Below are 18,494 nucleotides of genomic sequence, written 5' to 3' on the forward strand. Positions count from 1 at the left end.
TTTTCGGACCATTCTCTGTAAACCCTAGAGATGGTTGTGCGTGAAAATCCCAGTAGATCAGCAGTTTCTAAAATACTCAGACCAGCCCTTCTGGCACCAACAACCATGCCACGTTCAAAGGCACTCAAATCACCTTTCTTCCCCATACTGATGCTCGGTTTGAACTGCAGGAGATTGTCTTGACCATGTCTACATGCCTAAATGCACTGCGTTGCCGCCACGTGATTGGCTGATTAGAAATTAAGTTTTAACGAGCAGTTGGACAGGTGTACCTAATAAAGTGGCCAGTGAGTGTATATTTATATCAGTTCTAGGGAAAGGGGGTGATTTGATTTTTTTTTTTGTTACAATTTTATTTTATTTTTACTTTTACTCTTTTTTAGACTCCCTAGGGTACTTTAACCCTAGGTTGTCTGATCGATGCTAGCATATACTGCCATAATACAGTATGGGACTAAATGGAGATTTTCCACCTCATTCATTCAAATGTGCAAATCACACATTGTAACGAATGGGTTAAAACGAAACAGCCTCTGGTCTTTGGAAGACCGGAGGCTTTCATGGCGACCGATTGCCGCCCCCTGATGACGTCACCGGGAGCATTGATCGTCACCAAGATGGCACACCCATGCTACTGATCGCTGGTGTTACTGCCAAGTCTTTGCTGCAACATGCAGCAAAGACTTCCCGGCTATGGAGAGGGTACCCGCACCCCGCACTATTACAGCGCACATTGGGAAAGGGTTAACTTACCAAAGTGATTTTGAGATTCATTTTTTGTCACATGGTGTACTTCACATTAGTGGTAAATGGCAAATTTTTTGAAAAATTCAAAATTATCTTCTTTTCAGATAGACAGATTTACCACCCAAATTAGTTACTACATTACATTTCCCATATGTCTCCTTTATGTTTTCATAATTTTTAAAATGTCTGGATATTTTCTTTTTATGTCACGCGCACATTTGTAAGCTATAAAATATTTGTTTTTCCGCTAAAATTGCCATGTAAGATCTTATATTTGTGGGATGAGATGCATTTTTGCATGTCCTATTGCTGAATCTATTAACTTTTTTTGTGGGAGGGTTGTAGAAATCAAATCTGTCATTCATTTTTTACTTTTTCTTTTTTTTTTTGTGTTCACGTATACCCTAAGAAAAATATTTAATGGCTTATTCAATGGCTCAGTACGATTACGGCGATACAGGCGGTCACCTACTTAAGAACACTCCACTTACATACGACCCCTAGTTACAAACGAACCTCTGGATATTGGTAATTTACTTTAGTACTAGGCTACAATAAACAGCTATAACAGTTATCACAAGTGTCTGTAATGAAGCTTTATTGTGAATCCTGGTTCTGATGACAATCCAACATTTTTAAATCCAATTGTCCCAGAGACCAAAAAAGTTCTGGCTGGGATTACAATGATAAAATATACAGATCCGACTTACATACAAATTCAACTTAATAACAAACCTACAGACCCTATCTTGTATGTTACCCGGGGACTGCCTGTACTAGATTTCTATATTTTTTGCATAACTGTTTTAATTAATGGTCTATACAGTGGGTAAAAAATATTTAGTCAGCCTCCAATTTTGCAAGGTCTCCCACTTAAAATGATCAGACAGGCCTGTATTTGACATCATAGGTGTCACAGGTGTTCCCGCAACCCATATTGTGGCCCAGCGGCTAACCTGTGCCCCTCAATGCCCGCAGCATCAGCGCCACTCACGTTTCTCCGCTCCTGAATCTTGTCCTAGCTCCATGCGTGCAACCCCGTTTCCTAGGGCGCGTGTACACCAGCTTCAGGAAATGTATAGGACCAGCGCACCATTAATTGGCGCTGGCCCTTTTCCCAGAAGGCTATTTAAGCCTTTCTCTCCCATCACACCCTGCCTGATCTTTGTGCCTCACAGCCTTAGAATCCCTAGCGATTATCCTGCGTTCCTGTGTCTCATGCGTCCCTGTGTCTCCTGCATTCGTGTGTCTACTGCGTTCCTGTGTCGGCTAGTACCACCTCCCGCGGTGGTCCAGTGGATTCATACATCCCGAATCCTGACAATAGGTAGACCTCAACTATGAGAGACAAAACAGAGAACAAATCCAGAAAATCACTTTGGCCCAGATTTTCTACTAGTGCAGCGGATGACACATTCATGAATACCGGAACCTGAGTTGCCAACATAAATGTGGGGTCCGTTACAATTAGAGGCAGTCCCTGAGTTACGTACAAGATAGGCTGTGTATGTAAGTCAGACCTGTATATTTTATAATTGTAACGCCAAACGCCAGCCAAACTTTTTTTTGGTCCCTGTGACAAATAGATTTTAAAAAAAAATTGGATTGTCATAAGAACCAGGATTAACAATAAAGCTTAATTGTGATAACTGTTTGATGGCCCCATTTTATTGAAATGCCACATGGGTGAAACATGTTGAGGAGGGTAAAGTGCTCTATTTTTAAAGCAGAATAATCAATCTACTTATGTAGAGTTTATACTGCAAACTACTCACATAGTACATCGTAGTATTAACACATTGGTTATTTAAAGTGAATGGGTAATAAGTGTAATGAGTTGCAATTTTAATGATACAGTTAGTAAAAGGGACAATGGACTTTACTACAGGGGTATCATCTTACATTTGCTTTTCTACATTGGATTACGAATATGAGCTGTTAGCTAACTGCTCTTTTAATAAAGAATGAAAAGATATGCCATAGCTGTATAAATTACTATGATATAGTTCAGAGTATAACATTTCAAACTATTTAAATGGATCAGGGCTCTAAAAGGTTGTGATGAAACTGTCCTGGTTTGGAGCAATGTCGCTCAAAAATCAATCTTTGTACCTGAAGTACTGAGCGGTGAACACCATAAAATACATTCATAGAATAATGTCACCAGAGAAGATTGCCAGGTAGAATAGATCTGTTGTGTTGTGTTGAATTGCATCTTCGGCGACTGATAAAGCACACTTTAATGGAAGAAAACTCTGGTTTTACTGTGAATCCTTATTAGTACCACATAATCATAGTTGAAATTTATATGACATAAGAGATTTATTACAAGGCAAAAAATGTTTTGATTATTCTTGAGGAATTTTATTCTCACTTGCCTTTCTATTCAATCGTCATAGTACAGAGCATGGTAAACTTATTTTGGGGTTGGCTTCTTTGTACACTAATATATTCCTTCTTGTCATCAGCTTGACTGGATCTTGGCAATGTAATTGTGATGTCTTGTTTCTCCAGTTATTGATGACAGTTTCATGATACATGACAAGAAATTATATGATACTTGTCTACTGATCAGTAACTTCCAACCATTTAATCCCCTACTTGTTTTGGAATCTACTTCTATGTCCTAGATATCTCACCAAGGCCTGGTGTACATGAACATATATTTTGTACATGTTCATATTTGTTTCAATGTGCACATGCACACAGCCGTGGTTTTCTTTTTTTGCATTCATAATAATATAATAATGATGAATAACATTATGTAACTTGTGATAGGGCTTCAGTAACACCCTGTAAAGGGTGTGGAAACTTCACATGCTAACTCTGTATCAAGGACATTTGTCAAGGGCTGTACAGTTTTCGAGCATACAAGCATTCAAATAACTGCAATTCCTCCTGCACGGCCAGTAATTTAGAATATTTGCCCACTTTTGCCACCTCAACTCCAAGCGGACAAGAAGGGGGTGCTGTATAGTGTAGTGGACTGTGCACGCCTGTGCACTAGTTATAGCCTGCCTCAGTTCAGACACAGGCTTAAGGGCAAGTCTATGCCAGGCAGCAATTATTGTACTTTTTTGTACAGTTTTAAGTCCCACATTTGATTGCTTGTCTAATCCACTGCACTACTCATTAATTGCAGTGTATTATGTACTGACAGATTTAAAGACAAAAAGAACCCGTCTTCTAGTAAGTTCTACTATACAATTACTAAGACAGATCTAGGTGCCTTCATTAGGTCCTCTGTTGCTTCACAGTAGCATCTGGTCCTGTATAGTTATAAAAAGAGAAATAAGATATTACAAGTTGTGATCTATAACTTCTAAACATCTAAATGAAATATATTTTATTACTTAGCATACTTATGTTCATAACTCTTTCATGTTTATACACTTTACTTGCCATACAGATCCATAAAGCACCTTAGTTGTCATATAATAATACATCATGAGTCATGTCAGAGCCTTAGATGCACTTTGGAAGGGGTGATATTACTTAGGTCAGACCGGAGAAGGCACCATGTTCTTTTAGCTATTACATTCCAGCCAAGTCATGTGGTAGCTCTTCAGTTACTCTGAACCATATCTGTTTATTTTACTGCAGCACAAGGAACTACCGTATATGTACAATGGACAATACTACAAGAGAACCTTCATTGACAACCAAGAACTTTGGTTTTTGTGTGCATGGTGCACGTTTAAAAAAATTGTAATTCAGTTTATGTACATAACTTCAACTCATACACAGGGAGCAGTTAGTGATGAAGATGCGATGCAAAAAAACAACCATACTTAGTGTTTTATGAATTCAAGTGCAATTATTATCCCTTCATTGCAGTGATATAGTTTTATAGATTTTTAAATTATTCTTGAGCCATTATATATGGATGACATCACTGTGTATATTATCCACATACTGTGATAGTGCAGAGCTTATCTCTGCAATGTGATCTCACTTGTCTGTATTATCCTTACTGTGGCATCACTGGGTTTATTTTCTCTGTGATATCACTATGTTTATTCTCTCTGTAATTCGACAACATGGTCTTCATTATCTATGTTATCATTATCTAGTTATGTTCCTCTTCCAAGCTAAATTAAAAAGGCGTTTTTTGGCTAAGTACCACGGATCTTACTCTGGGTGCTGCATTTGATCCCTTTGTATAGCACTTTGTAACAGATATATTCAATACTTGACTCCCGCCTCTTCATATATCTGGTAACTGGCAATTGTAGGCCAGATACTTCCTCATGTAGAATTGCAATAAAACCTACACAAGGAATGGGCTCAGGCTAAAACTTGTGAGTCGACAATGGGTGGGAATACCTTCCTGTCAGCCTACTCTGCAGTCCTGCATGCCCCACTTAATGGAACCAACCTCTCACTTGGTGCAGAGGTGGCATAAGTACAAGCCATGATAAATGTTCCCTTCTGTCTGATTGTTGTAGAGACATACACATATACAGTATGGCCCCACAGAATGATGTACAGAGCTAATAATTTGAGTCTTGTACATAAATCACCCACTTCACAATTGGAACCATGGAGATACCCTTTCCTTTTTCCCAGAGAAGAAGAACTGATGCACAGGACATATTTTGACAGGATTCGCTCTTCTTTAAGATAATTATGCCCTTGTTTTTAGGAAAAAAGGCTTTATAATTGAGCCAGAGCATTTTTTTCTAAAAAAACAGGGGATGAGAAGCTCAAATAAGAGCTGATCCTGTCATAGGGGGCACACACTAGCATGTAAGTGTTCTGTTTTCACAGTCCTTAAACCTGGTGCTAGATTTTTTAAGATTATTGTGACACATATTTAAAACATTAGGACCCAGTTACCCAGCAATTTTTGACAAAAGTCCTGTCTGATTTTGTAGATGATGGGACTTGCACTGCACCCTAATCTATTATAGTCAATGGATATGTTCAAATTCTGAAAGAAAAAATTATTGAAATCTGTTGAAAAAAATTGTCAGTTTTTTAGCTGATTTCTGACATTCTCTTAATCATATACATATTTATGTAAATGTTTATAGTATCTCAGTGACTGACAGACATCAGTAAAATAAACCTCGTACTGATGACTCATATTTAGAGCTTTATAAAAATCTGGTTGAATATGTGCTAGCCTGGCTGTAGAACAGAATCTCTAGACTGCCATTCTGCAAGAAAGAAGAGAATGCCAAAAGCGTAATGTCTGAACTCGATGGACCCTGTGTCATCTTTCAGTTTAACTTTCAGTGTAACTATATTCCATGCCTGTATAAAGTTCTTGCTGATGTTTTTCTGTCAGTATCAGTAAAATGTTTAGGACTTGTAGTTAACAGCGTCTCAAGAAATAAATTAATGTTTGACTCAAGCTTATCAAACATTTTAAATGGTCGTATTAGCAACTGACAGTTCTGAAGTAAATCTGCTGAACTAAATCTACTCATGCCAGGAAAGAACTATTCACACATACAGTTGAACACTACTCTACAGCTATTGGAATCCTAATACTAAATGTGTTTAATAGTTATGTAACCAAAGATTGTATAATGAATTATAATGAGTTATGCAATACTGTGATATACTTTATACAAATTGACAGTTTTATTATATTATTCATCGCAGTTAGTAATTGGAGACAATCATTGCTTACATTCAATAATGTATTATATCTTTATGCTTTGATCATGTTCTGCTAATATAAATACATAGTTTGTATAGCCTAAGCTCACATATAACATACTGAAGAAAAAATAACAATCCAGCATGCAAAAAATATTTAAAACGTTTAGTTTATTATAATAATAATTTTTATTTATATAGTGCCATCACATACCGCAGCGCTTTACAGATTCTGGGGAACATATACAAATAAAACAAGACATTACAGAGTAACAACAGTCATATAAAACAATAGGAATGAGGGCCCTGCTAGCAAGAGCTTACAGTCTATAAAGGTTGAGGCGGTGACAAAAAAGGTATAAGGGTTTGTATATTGGTCCAGCCATTTTCCCAAGAGAATGGAATAAAAATAATTTAATAAATACAAAGTACTGCTGCTTGAACCAGCCATCAGCCGCCATCTTATATACAAAGTCCATGGGACTGCAGGGAACATTTTCTGGATAACAGACAGGGGAAGTACCCAGAATTGGTTAATAAGAGTTAAAGTTGCATGAAGTTAACAAGTGTGATAGGCCTGCCTAAATAGATGAGTTTTAAGAGCAGTTTGAAGCTTTGGGGGCTGGGTATTAGTTTGATAGACAAGGGTAGTGCATTCCAGAGAATTGGAGCAGAGGGGAAGTCCTGGAGACATGATTGGGAAGTTCAAATTAAGGAAGATAATAATCCGAGATCACTGGCAGATCAAAGAGTAGGGGTTGGACGATAGACTTAAATTAATTTAAACTGTATTTGGAAGTAGATGGAAGTGAGAGGAAGTGGAGAAGAGAGAGATCCTGTGAAGGAGACACTGAAGGTGCAATTAGAGAGACAGGATGAAAACCAAGAGAGTGCAGTGTTTTTCAGACCAATGGAGCATAGCATCCCGAGGAGGAGCTGGTGGTCCACTGTATCAAATGCTGCTGAGAGATCCAGAAGAACGAGGAGTGGATAGTGCCCTTTGGATTTAGCAGTGAGGAGATCATTGAAGACATTGAAGAGCAGTTTCAGTGGAATGCATAGAGTGGAAACCAAATTGTAGGGGATCAAAGGAGTTAGCTGAGCGATAGCAGATTAGTTAAGAATAAACCAGGCATTCCAGGAGTTTAGAGATGAAAGAGAGATTAGAGACTAGTCGGTAGTTAGCAACACTGGATGGATCCAGGGAAGATTTCTTTAGTGTTGGGGTGATAACAGCATGTTTGAATCACGAGGGATAGACACCAGAAAAGATAGAGAGAGGTTGAAGATTTTAGCAAGGTGAGAAGTGACCTCTGGGGAGAGAGACTGCACAAGATGTGAGAGCATGGGGTCACTAGGGTAGGTAGTGGGGTGAACAGAGGAGAGGAGCCTGGACACTTCTTCCTCTGTGCCTGGCTGAAAGGAAGAAAGCGAACAGGGTGAAGTAGCAGAGAGAAGGGGATTAATGGAGTTAGTGGATTAGGATATTATTTCCTGACAAATGCAGTTAATTTTATCTAAGTAAGTGGCCAGATCTTCAGCCCCAAGGTTTGTAACATGTGGTTTAACCTTTTGCATTGTTAGCAAGAAATGAAGAGTATCGAAGAGGATTGTTAGAGAGGATATCAGATTAGTCAAATAGATCTGTTTGTCGAGATGGAGGGCGGTGTTATAAGTTTTAAGTATGAATTTGAAGTACAGAAAGTCAGCCAATGTGCGCATGTTGAAATGTTCTGACTAAGGGAGGTGCCACCTCATCCAGGTCACTTTTAGGGGATGGGATTATAAGGGTAGTAGCCTGGTTAAGACAGGAGAGAGAGGAGATGGGCACAATGATGACCGCAAAGTTTCTGTGAGACGTTGAGTTTCAATGGCACGTGGGTTCCGGTAAGTGGGATAGGTGGGCGGATTCTGTATAGGAACTATTCTGTAAAGCAACTACAGTGAAAGAGAGAAGATTATGGTCTGAAAGTGGTAAGGCAGTATTAGTGAAGTCAGTGACTGAAGAGGGTTGAGCAAAGACCAGGTCTAGGATTTTTCCCTCCTAGTGAGAAGAAGAATCAGAGAGTTGTGAGAGTCTTGAAGTGGAAGTTAGTGATAAAAGTTGAGGGGCCAAAGGGGTGTTAATAGGAATATTAAAGTCTCCCTTGATAAGCGTTGGAATATCACATGATAGAAAATGAGGAAGCCAAGAAGCAAAGTGGTTGAGAAACTGGTAGGGTAAGCCAGAAAGATGATGCAATAAAGCCACGTGAAGGGAGTATATATATATATATATATGAGGGAATATCCTGACAGTGTGGACCTTTAAAAGAAGAGAAGATAAGAGAGGGTAAAGGAAACAATTTAACCCGAGGCTGTCTGATTCATTCTACCATATACTGCCAAACAATAGTATGGCAGTATATGTGAACTTTCCACAAAATCTATTACTGTACAATGTGCAAATCACACATTGTAATAGAAAGGTAAAACCAGACAGCCTTGGGTCTTTGTATGACCTGAGACTTTCATGGTAACAGATCGCCACTCCCCAGTGTCATCACAGAGAGCGACGCTCAAAGCAGCTCTGCCAGCAGCGATTGCAGGGTATTACCATGTAGTATTTGTTGCAAAATGAAGCAAACGCTTATCGGCTATGGAAAGGGCTCAGCCGGTGAGCCCTCTTCAAACACATGCAGCTGAAATGTGACGTACTACTACATCACACGTCATTAAGGGGTTAATATATGAGTGATTTGGGTTACAAGCATGTTCCTGGAACTAAGGTCGTAATCCAAGGTTCCATTGTAGTTCTAATCACACTGCTGGGAACTACCTAGAAGCGTTAATGGTTAATAAACTGTCATCTACTGGTAGATTTCCTTTAAAAAATTATTTAGGGAATAAGAAAAATTATCAAAATGTTGATTTGGCCACTACATTCTTTATATCCAATTCCAATCGAGCAATTTACAGGCCTTAGGATCTATTACTAGAAAAAAGTTATGAAGTGAAGTTCAATATAATGAATTGTACCTATTCTTTCTCAATCTTTAGGCAAATCAATGGAGATTTAGAAAACCAAAAAAGTACATTCACTGCAGAAAAAAGAATGGATGAGAATCAAATCCATAAGGGCAACTGTGACATAAACAGCAGTATCTGTATGTCACTGAAAGTTTTGAGAATTGACAGTAGGAACCCATGCTGTACCAATAAGAATTCTAAGGAAATGTCTCACTTCCAAGAAGTCCAGATGATGAACAGTGTTTGGGAAGAAAATGCCAAAGAATTTGAAGACACAGACAGTGAAGAGGTACAATATTTAGAATGTTGATGCCATCATTGTATGTCACACCTTATTATATTCATATATGTCATTTTATTTGGCAGATATTAGGTTAAAGTGAGGTTTACACCGTATTTTATTAATGGTCCAATTTTTTGTATCATAAAAATAATTTAACTTTATAAAGACTGCTATAACATAATGGGGCACATTTACTTACCTGTCCACATCGCGATCCCCGATCCGGAATGTCCGACGATCATGGATTGTGCCGCGATTCACTAAGATCGTGCGTCCGATATCCTGCATGTGTCGCTCCCCGCTCATGTCCACCGGAGTTGACCTTCTTCTCCCTGGTGCATTGGTTGCGACACAATATGAATATTAAATCCTGCATATAAAAATAAATCCTGATAAAAAGGTGTTTGCTAGAGGATCAAAGATATATATAGCCCCTACATGAACATCTTTAACCAGCCCTAAGGGTAGACATGATGGGGCTCATTTACTAAGGGTCCGCGGACCGCAATATTGTCGGAATATCCCACTATTTTCATATTCAAATTGTGTTGCAAGACATGCACCCACATACACCGGGAAGAAGAAGGTGAACTCCGGTGGACCTGCTGAGCGGGGAAGCGACACATGCAGGATCTCGGGCGCACGATTTAGTGAATCGCTGCAGACTTCATCCTCATCGGACAATGCACCTCGGGGATTGCGCAGGGACCGGGTAAGTAAATGTGCCCCAATGTGTTTAAATACAATGAAGATGTATACATGTAGCTGTAAATAGCGGCAAACAGGCAATAAAATAAGTAACCTGCATAAGCCAAGCTGCCCTTGGCAGTAGCAAACATGTTTCAAGGGGAAAAAGGTTTGCTACTGAAATACATGTTGTGGTGGACAACGCTCACCTTGGCTTGTGCAGGTTACGCCGCTATTTACAGCTACACCTTGTTTACATATACTATTATGTACTTTACTTATTGATATGCATGGTTGCCGTCTTTTTCAAAAATCTGCTCACAAATACCGGTAATATTTTTCTATTTTTGTACTGTGGCTTAAGCTTTGTACTTGCAACCGTATATTAGCACTTTATTTGTGATATCTTTGCCTTGCTGCCTAGTTTTTTGTGGTATTTAACCCAAATTTTGGCTAAACCATTTTTACCGTTTGTTTTGTGTTTTTTTATATGCAATAAAAGGCAAGGCTCCTAGGCAAAAATGGCAGCACACAATTTATAGTGGAGAAGGTATCTGAGTATGATACAGTTTTATTTGCTGATTCATACAGAAAAATAAAACATCTGCATGAAACTGGAAAATAAAAAAAATGCAAGACCTATGTATAGGAAATTACAATGCATGACTACTGTTCTGTTGCATTAGTCATGGGACTGATGGAATTTGTTATTGAAGAAGCCACATGGAAATCAATGAAGTGAAGGGTTTACATGTATAAACGAGTCCCTCTGTTCTTGTGGTGGGATCACTGAAAATCAAGGTTGGCAAGTGCCCAAATAGATTGGTGGGAAAACACCTGTGTAGTGTACATATTGGATCAGTTGGAATGTGTGTATTCCCGGGCCATGGTTTGTCGACACATGGGGGCACATTTGCTAAGGCCTTTGCACCACACTTTTGTTGTACCGTGCACGTTCTTAATGGCTAAAACGGCACAGGTATTTAAGAAATGTCTGCGCTGCTATTGTGTCGCACAAGACCCTTTGTGGGGCAGCTGCGCTGGATTCCATGCGACACAAATTAGGGGGCGTGCCGCCAGTTGGTCCAACTGATTCGGACCGAGCGCTGTATTTGACTTGGAAATTGTGTAGCACGTCCCATATTAACCCCTGAACGCCGCAGCCCTTTTTTCGTTTTTGCGTTTTCATTTTTCACTCCCCACCTTCAAAAAATCTGTAACTTTTTTTTAGTTTTCCATGTACAGAGCTGTGTGATGGCTTATTTTCTGCGTAACAAATTACACTTCAAAATGTTGGTATTTAATATTCCATGCCGTGTACTGGGAAGCGGGAAAGAAATTCCAAATGCAGTGAAATTGGTAAAAAACGCATTTGTTTTGATTACAGGGATAACAAATTTATATAGGTTTTATAATGTCTTCATACATTTAAAAAAATTAAAACCTCCTGTACATTTTTTGGGGGATTTTGCCATCTTCTGGAGCTAATAACTTTTTTATACTTTGGTGTATGGACTGTTGGTGGTGTCGTTTTTTGCGATATTTGATAATATTTATAATGATATCATTTTAGAATTGTGCGACCTTTTGATCACTTTTTATAGAATTTTAAATTTTTTTTAAAATGGCAAAAAAGTGCCATTTTCGACTTTGGGCGCGATTTTCCATTGCGGGGTTAAACGCAGTGAAAAACTGTTATCATATTTTGATAGATCGGGCATTTTCAGACACGGCGATACCTAATGTGTTTATGATTTTTACAGTTTATTTATATTTATATCAGTTCTAGGGAAAGGGGGTGATTTGAGTTTTTAGGTTTTTTTATTATATTTTTTTTTTTTTACTTTTTTTTACTTTTTATTTTTACTATATTTCAGACTCCCTAGGATACATGAACCCTAGGTTGTCTTTAAGATCCTATCATATACTGTCATACTACGGTATGGCAGTATATGGGGATTTTACTTCTCATACATTACAATGTGCTACCCGAGGCTACCATGGCGACGGATCGCCGCTCCCCCATGCGCCGTCTTCTTTTTGAAGCTGCCGGCATCGATCAACCCGAGAACGCCCGCGATCGGTGCTGGCACCAATCGCGGGTGTTACCGGTAAGCCTTTGCTGCAATATGCAGCAAAGACTTACCGGCTATGGAGAGGGCTCAGCCCGCGAGCCCTCTCCATGCACCGGGACCCGGCATGTGACGTAATACTACGTCACATGTTAGTAAGGGGTCAAAGGTGCAACATAAAAAAGATGGTGAACTCTGTCTGGCCAGTGTGGGGATGCGACAGATTCAAGATTTCTGGCGCACAATCTTAGTGAATCGCCATACCACATACCATTATACACGGGCAATGCACTTTTATGTGCATTTTCCAAATTTCTAAGTAAATGTGGCATGGTCATTGTCTTGTGAGGACATTATATTTCGATAGATTTTTATTAAAATTTTCCAGGTGACATATTTCAGGTTATATTTTATAGAAAGGTCATTTTGGGATGCGGGATGTTTTTATATTTTTTTATTTTATATGCATACTAGGAGGGTGAGTTGAACGTTTACTCTTTTTTATTTATTTTTTATTATTTTATTTATTTTAGTATTATTTCTGGCCTCAAGTGTATTTGAACCCTAGGGGGTATCATTGCTCGTACTCAAATGTTGCTCGTACAACTCCAGCAGGCTGTACAAGATTGTGCTGAAAGTCAGGTTTGGAACTTTTGTAGATATTCCTGGCTATTGTGGTAACTTATTGGAGTGCCCCCCCTTAAAAACTGGCATACAACTGATAAATATGCCCACAAAGCAGTCTGTAATCTTTCTTCATATTTCTCCAGCACTCTAAGACATTGCTGCTACATTGAGGCTGCATTCACATGGTCTGGTTAAATTGCGTTTTGAAACACAATTCAGACAGAAAAGGGGAGAGCCTTGTCACTATCACAAATGCATCTAAACTGAAAGGCATGCTATCGATAAAGAGCACTATGTGTTCTGTATGAAAACAATTAAAAATATGTGGTTCTCCTTAAAGAACGCATGCGTTTCAGTTGTTGAAACAGAACATGTGAACACAGCCTTAGGCTTCATAAAGTGGCATTTAGCATATTAAAATTTTTCATGGAACAAAATATACCCTTAGTTTATTCAATTCTGGGTGTGATTGCTGTAGAAACAACATTTTTGCATATTAATATGTATTCAATTTCAAGGCAAAATAAATACATTTTGAAGATAAGTTTATAACACTATATTTCACTAGATGGCGATAGAGTCAAGTAGCTCTTCAAGGCCTTGATTTTCCACACAAGTGAACTAAATGAAAGTCACAGGGAGAGATTCAACTGAAGTGTCTAATAGTAAAGGGGTTGTCCACTTTCAGCAAATAATTTATATTGTTGATATTTCTACTAAGTGGAAGTAAACATAGAAGCTTTCTATAGCATGTATAGAACACTGTGAGCAATTGATACAGAAAGTATATTTGAAAATTGTATAACTTTTCCTTACACAAACAATATCAACTATTTTCTGAATATGGACAACCCCTTTAAGACAAAGCACTATAAGACAGACAGTGGCACATTGACTAAGGTCCTTGCACCAGTTATCTGTTGGACTTTGCATATTCTTTTATATGCAAACTGCTTGCACATGTATTTAACATGGGTTTTTGTGTTGCGGCTAAACTATTTTTCATGCGACACTCGGCACTGAAGGGAGCGTTCCTCTGCACAGTAAGACCCTGTGCCACATTTATCATGTTATCAAAAAAAGTTGGTGTACTCTGTTGGAGCAGTGCACGGAGCGCCAGATTCATAAAGAGCGTGCACCACAAATCATGAATCTGATGCACTGTGCACTATACACAGGCAAACTGCACATGCTAAATTTTCTCACATTTGCATCATTTTAGGAGCATGTTCCTTTTTTCATTAAATCACACCTCTTTCATCAAGCAACATTCTCTGTTATTCTGGTTATTTTTACTTCTAAAATTTCTGATGGAAATTCTGTAGTTAGTGGGGATCCATATGTTGAACTCCCCCAATCACAAGATTGATTGTCCTCTCCCTTGGTCTCAATAGAGCAGCTAGTTGAAAAGGTGCAAATGTGGCCCAACAAACCTATCAGAGACTAATGTCCATCCTGCTAAAAAGATGAAACTCAGCAGTGGTTTCAGAGTGAAAAACTGGTGTATTTATGTGTATTGTTTACCGGCAATTGTACTACAAATGGGTGGGGAACATGGGAGTTCTAATTAATGTAGTAATTTATCTCAACTGTTACCAGATATCTACTAGCTTCCCCGTGGATATTTATATTGTTACTTTTCATTCATTGACACAGCTATGGTATTTTGTACTTCAATAGATTTTACTTTGAAGCTTTCAAAAAATGTTAAAAGTATATTTCTTGTTTTTAATTTGTGGTTTTTTATTGGACATTTTTGAAGTATTTTTTGCTGTGACTCTAGTCTATCCAGTTTTTGATGTTGTCAGCTGTCTTTACTGATGTTGCCAGCTGGTTTGTGCTGAGTTTACCTAACAGCTGATACGAAGCAATACAAAGGTCAGTCAATAATTGGAATACATGCACAACCTCTTGTTCTCATGGAACATAAGTTGCCTCCAAAATTTTCTGGAGCAACTTTTGGACCACAACAGGTAATTGGACCAACAGGTAATTGCACATATGAATAACTGAGAGAAGAACACAACAAATAAGAGAGGTTACTCAAGATAATTAGTACATGAGGCAATACATCATTAGGATAAAATAATCCAGGGCAATAAAACAGAAGCATGTGATGCATAGGGAGGTAATTTACAGTTATTTTTTGTATTTAGGAAGTTTGTGCTGCATGACATTGGCTTTTTAATAATGATACAAGATATTGTCCAGAATTATGCAACTGGTCTAATTTTGTGCCCAAAATTCTGCTTCCTTGATCATATATTGTACATTGCAATGTTTGCTTCAAACATAGTTGGACATAGAAAAATATAGCAAGCAGTAGTCTTGTAAACTTAAAAATAAACCACACAAAGAATGCATAGCAGTGGTCCCCTGATATATTCCCACATTTTATGGCGATATCAAGTACAAAAAGGGGTAATCTCCCAGCAAATTGCAAGACAGGACATAACGCGAGTCTGTTCGGCATGTTCAGGTTACATTTCTGCACTGTAATTTCCTTATGTAAATATATGAAATTGATATGATAGTAGTAGTAAATATTGACACTTGGCAAGCTTTCTTGATTTTCACAAGTGAACGAAGAACATGAAAAACATTTATTTTCAATGGTACATCTCTATAAACATGTTCCTCCCTCTGGAATGTAGTCTTGGCTTCAAAGATTTACTACTCCAATGTAGTATACCCTCCAACTTTTAGACAGGGAAGGAGAAAAGGAATCAGCCTGTAATGGTGATTGGGATCATGTGCCTAATACATTCTGCTACTGCTGATGGTGCTTGGCGTTCCTGCATAGTCGACAAGTGCTAAAGTATCACAGTAAATATCTGTCAAGCACTGCTTCACTCCGGCTTTCTCCTTACCCTAGCATCTGCTTCACACTTGTCATCTACTTGTCATATTATACCATTTTGGGTACATTGAATTTGTTGATCCCTGTTACAGGATACAATCTGTCCGTTACCATGTCTCTTCTCGGAGCCTAGTTTTCTTTCAGCTTGGTTAGATAGTAGGGCATAGAAAAGTGTAAAATATACCAAAAACTGCAAATATGGACCTGCCATTTAGGGGTAAATTTCTATGGATTGCAGATAACCTGTGCACTTTAGCATCATTACTCTGGCAACTATTGTGGAATGTTCTGCCTGTGAAGAAGGAAAAGAGGACATCTGAGCCTGGAGATACACAGGTAGTCTAACAAACTATATAGTACGAGGAGGGGTTGTCATAAAATACATAATTCTCTGTGTTAATATAATAATGCTATGCTAATACAATAATGCAAATGCTGATAACTATGCATAAGAAATGTTGGTATCTTGTATTTGTTCCTGCATTTAGAATGTATCAGTCCAAGTTAATACATGTTTAGTAAGTGAAAAACAGCACACTTAACTTTCTTTCAACCGTTTATTAACATATTTTCATAAAGCATTTTTGTATTTTATATTTGTGTGTATGGCAGGTCACTTCATGGGGAGTTATAGGGGGTTCAGTAACATTATGCACTAAAATCAAGCAGGGCACCAATGAGCTAGCTATATGAAAATATACATGTAACCAAATTTCTGCCAGAGGAACTATACATAAATTAATTACATTTTGACTAAAGAGGTTGTTTCCCCTGTTCATTATTATCTTAATGTCTATATAAAGATTGTGTGTATAGATCAATGTTTTAATGTATAATGGGGCACAATTACTAACAACAGTGTAAACGTTTTTTTTTTGTGCACTTTTAACAGGGGCTGTGCTACACAATTCTGTCGACTTTGCATGTTAAATCTGGCACACAGTCCGATTGAGCACAGGAACGCCCCCTAATTTATGCCACATGATGCCCTTTGCAGCCGCACCACAAAAGGGTCACATGTGACACAATTGTGGCACGGACCCTTCTTAAAATACCGATGCAAGCAGTTTGCACTAAAAACAATGTGCAAAATCTGACAGAAAACTGGCGCAAGGGCCTTAGTAAATACGGGCCAATGTATCTCCTAAGAGGGAGTTTTTCTTTTAACTTCATTTTTCCTTTAAATAACTAAATTCCGCTATACATTCAATATGATCATTCCCCTTTTTATAGCAACAAAATAATTTCAATCCAGTAATGATGTCCAATTGTATATCAACACATCTACAGGTTTCATTCATATAGTACCAATCAATAATACCAGCAGAGTAGCTAAAGGGAATTAGATTTTGCAGTGACTCTTGTCCCTTAATTTCACACATACCAGAAACATTCAGCTAAAATATATTGCTCACATTCTATTGCAAAATCCACTTGCAACATACCGTATATTCCGGCGTATAAGACGACCTGGTGTATAAGACGACCCCCCTACTTTCCTGTTTAAAATATAGAGTTTAAGATATTTTCGCCGTATAAGACTACCCCTCTTCCAACGCATACAAAACACCGGTAAAAATTAAAAAAAAAACAGATTTGAATTTAACATGGTCCTATTTTTAATTTAAATTCTTATGACATGCAAGTATATAGCAGGAAAACTGTCGCTCATAAACATAAGGCATACAACAACAACATTACCATCGTCCATTTTACTGTAAATGTTACCATACTGTACCTTAAATTTTATTTTATTAAATATTCCATGCCATGTACTCAGAAGCGGGAAAAAAATTACAAATGCAATGAAAATGGTAAAAAAACGCATTTGCGCCATTTTCTTGTGGGCTTGGATATTATGTCTTTCACTGAGCGCCCCAAATGACATGTCTACTTTATTCTTTGGGTTGGTACGATTACGTGGATACCAAATTTATAAAGGTTTTATAATGTTTTCATACATTTACAAAAATGAAAACCTCCTGTACAAAAATTATTTTTTTGATTTTGCCAACTTCTGGCGCTAATAACTTTTTTATACTTGTGTACAGAGCTGTGGGTGGTGTAATTTTTTTGCGAAATTTGATAATATTTTCAATGATATAATTTTTAGGACTGTACGACCTTTTGATCACTTTTTATATATTTTTTTATATTTTTCAAAATGGCAAAAAAGTGCCATTTTCGACTTTGGGCGCTATTTTACGGGGTTAAATGCAGTGAAAAAACGTTATCATATTTTGATAGATCGGGCATTTTCAGACGTGTCGATACCTAATGTGTTTTAGGTATTTTTATAGTTTATTTATATTTATGTCAGTTCTAGGGAAAGGGGGGTGATTTGAAATTTTAGGTTTTTTTTATTATTATTATTTTTTTAACTTTTTTTTATTTTTATTTATACTATTTTTCAGACTCCCTGGGGTACTTTAACCCTAGGTTGTCTGATCGATCCTATCTTATAGGATCAGCTATCAGCACATTGTAATGAAGGGGTTAAAACGAAATAGCCTCGGGTCTTCGGAAGACCCGAGGCTACCATGGAGACGGATCGCTGCCCCCGATGACGTCACGGGGAGCGGCGATTCCAGGTAAGATG

The 18,494-nt window shown here is 37.9% G+C and overlaps 1 protein-coding gene across 2 annotated transcripts in view; it reads left to right on the forward strand.

Annotated features, from left to right (window-relative positions):
• Positions 1 to 18,494, forward strand: part of MYLK4 (myosin light chain kinase family member 4) — a 122,827-nt gene that overhangs the window by 21,917 nt on the left and 82,416 nt on the right. The window contains exon 2 of one of the 2 annotated variants that reach the window (XM_072152468.1): positions 9,397 to 9,655. In XM_072152468.1, coding sequence (XP_072008569.1) covers positions 9,397 to 9,655 — 259 coding nt within the window. Of the gene's footprint in view, positions 1 to 9,396; positions 9,656 to 15,980; positions 16,232 to 18,494 lie in introns of those variants that run through there. The other variant, XM_072152469.1, reaches the window with a different exon arrangement.

The sequence above is a fragment of the Engystomops pustulosus genome, chromosome 5, assembly GCF_040894005.1.
Source record: "Engystomops pustulosus chromosome 5, aEngPut4.maternal, whole genome shotgun sequence".
Taxonomy (NCBI): domain Eukaryota; kingdom Metazoa; phylum Chordata; class Amphibia; order Anura; family Leptodactylidae; genus Engystomops; species Engystomops pustulosus.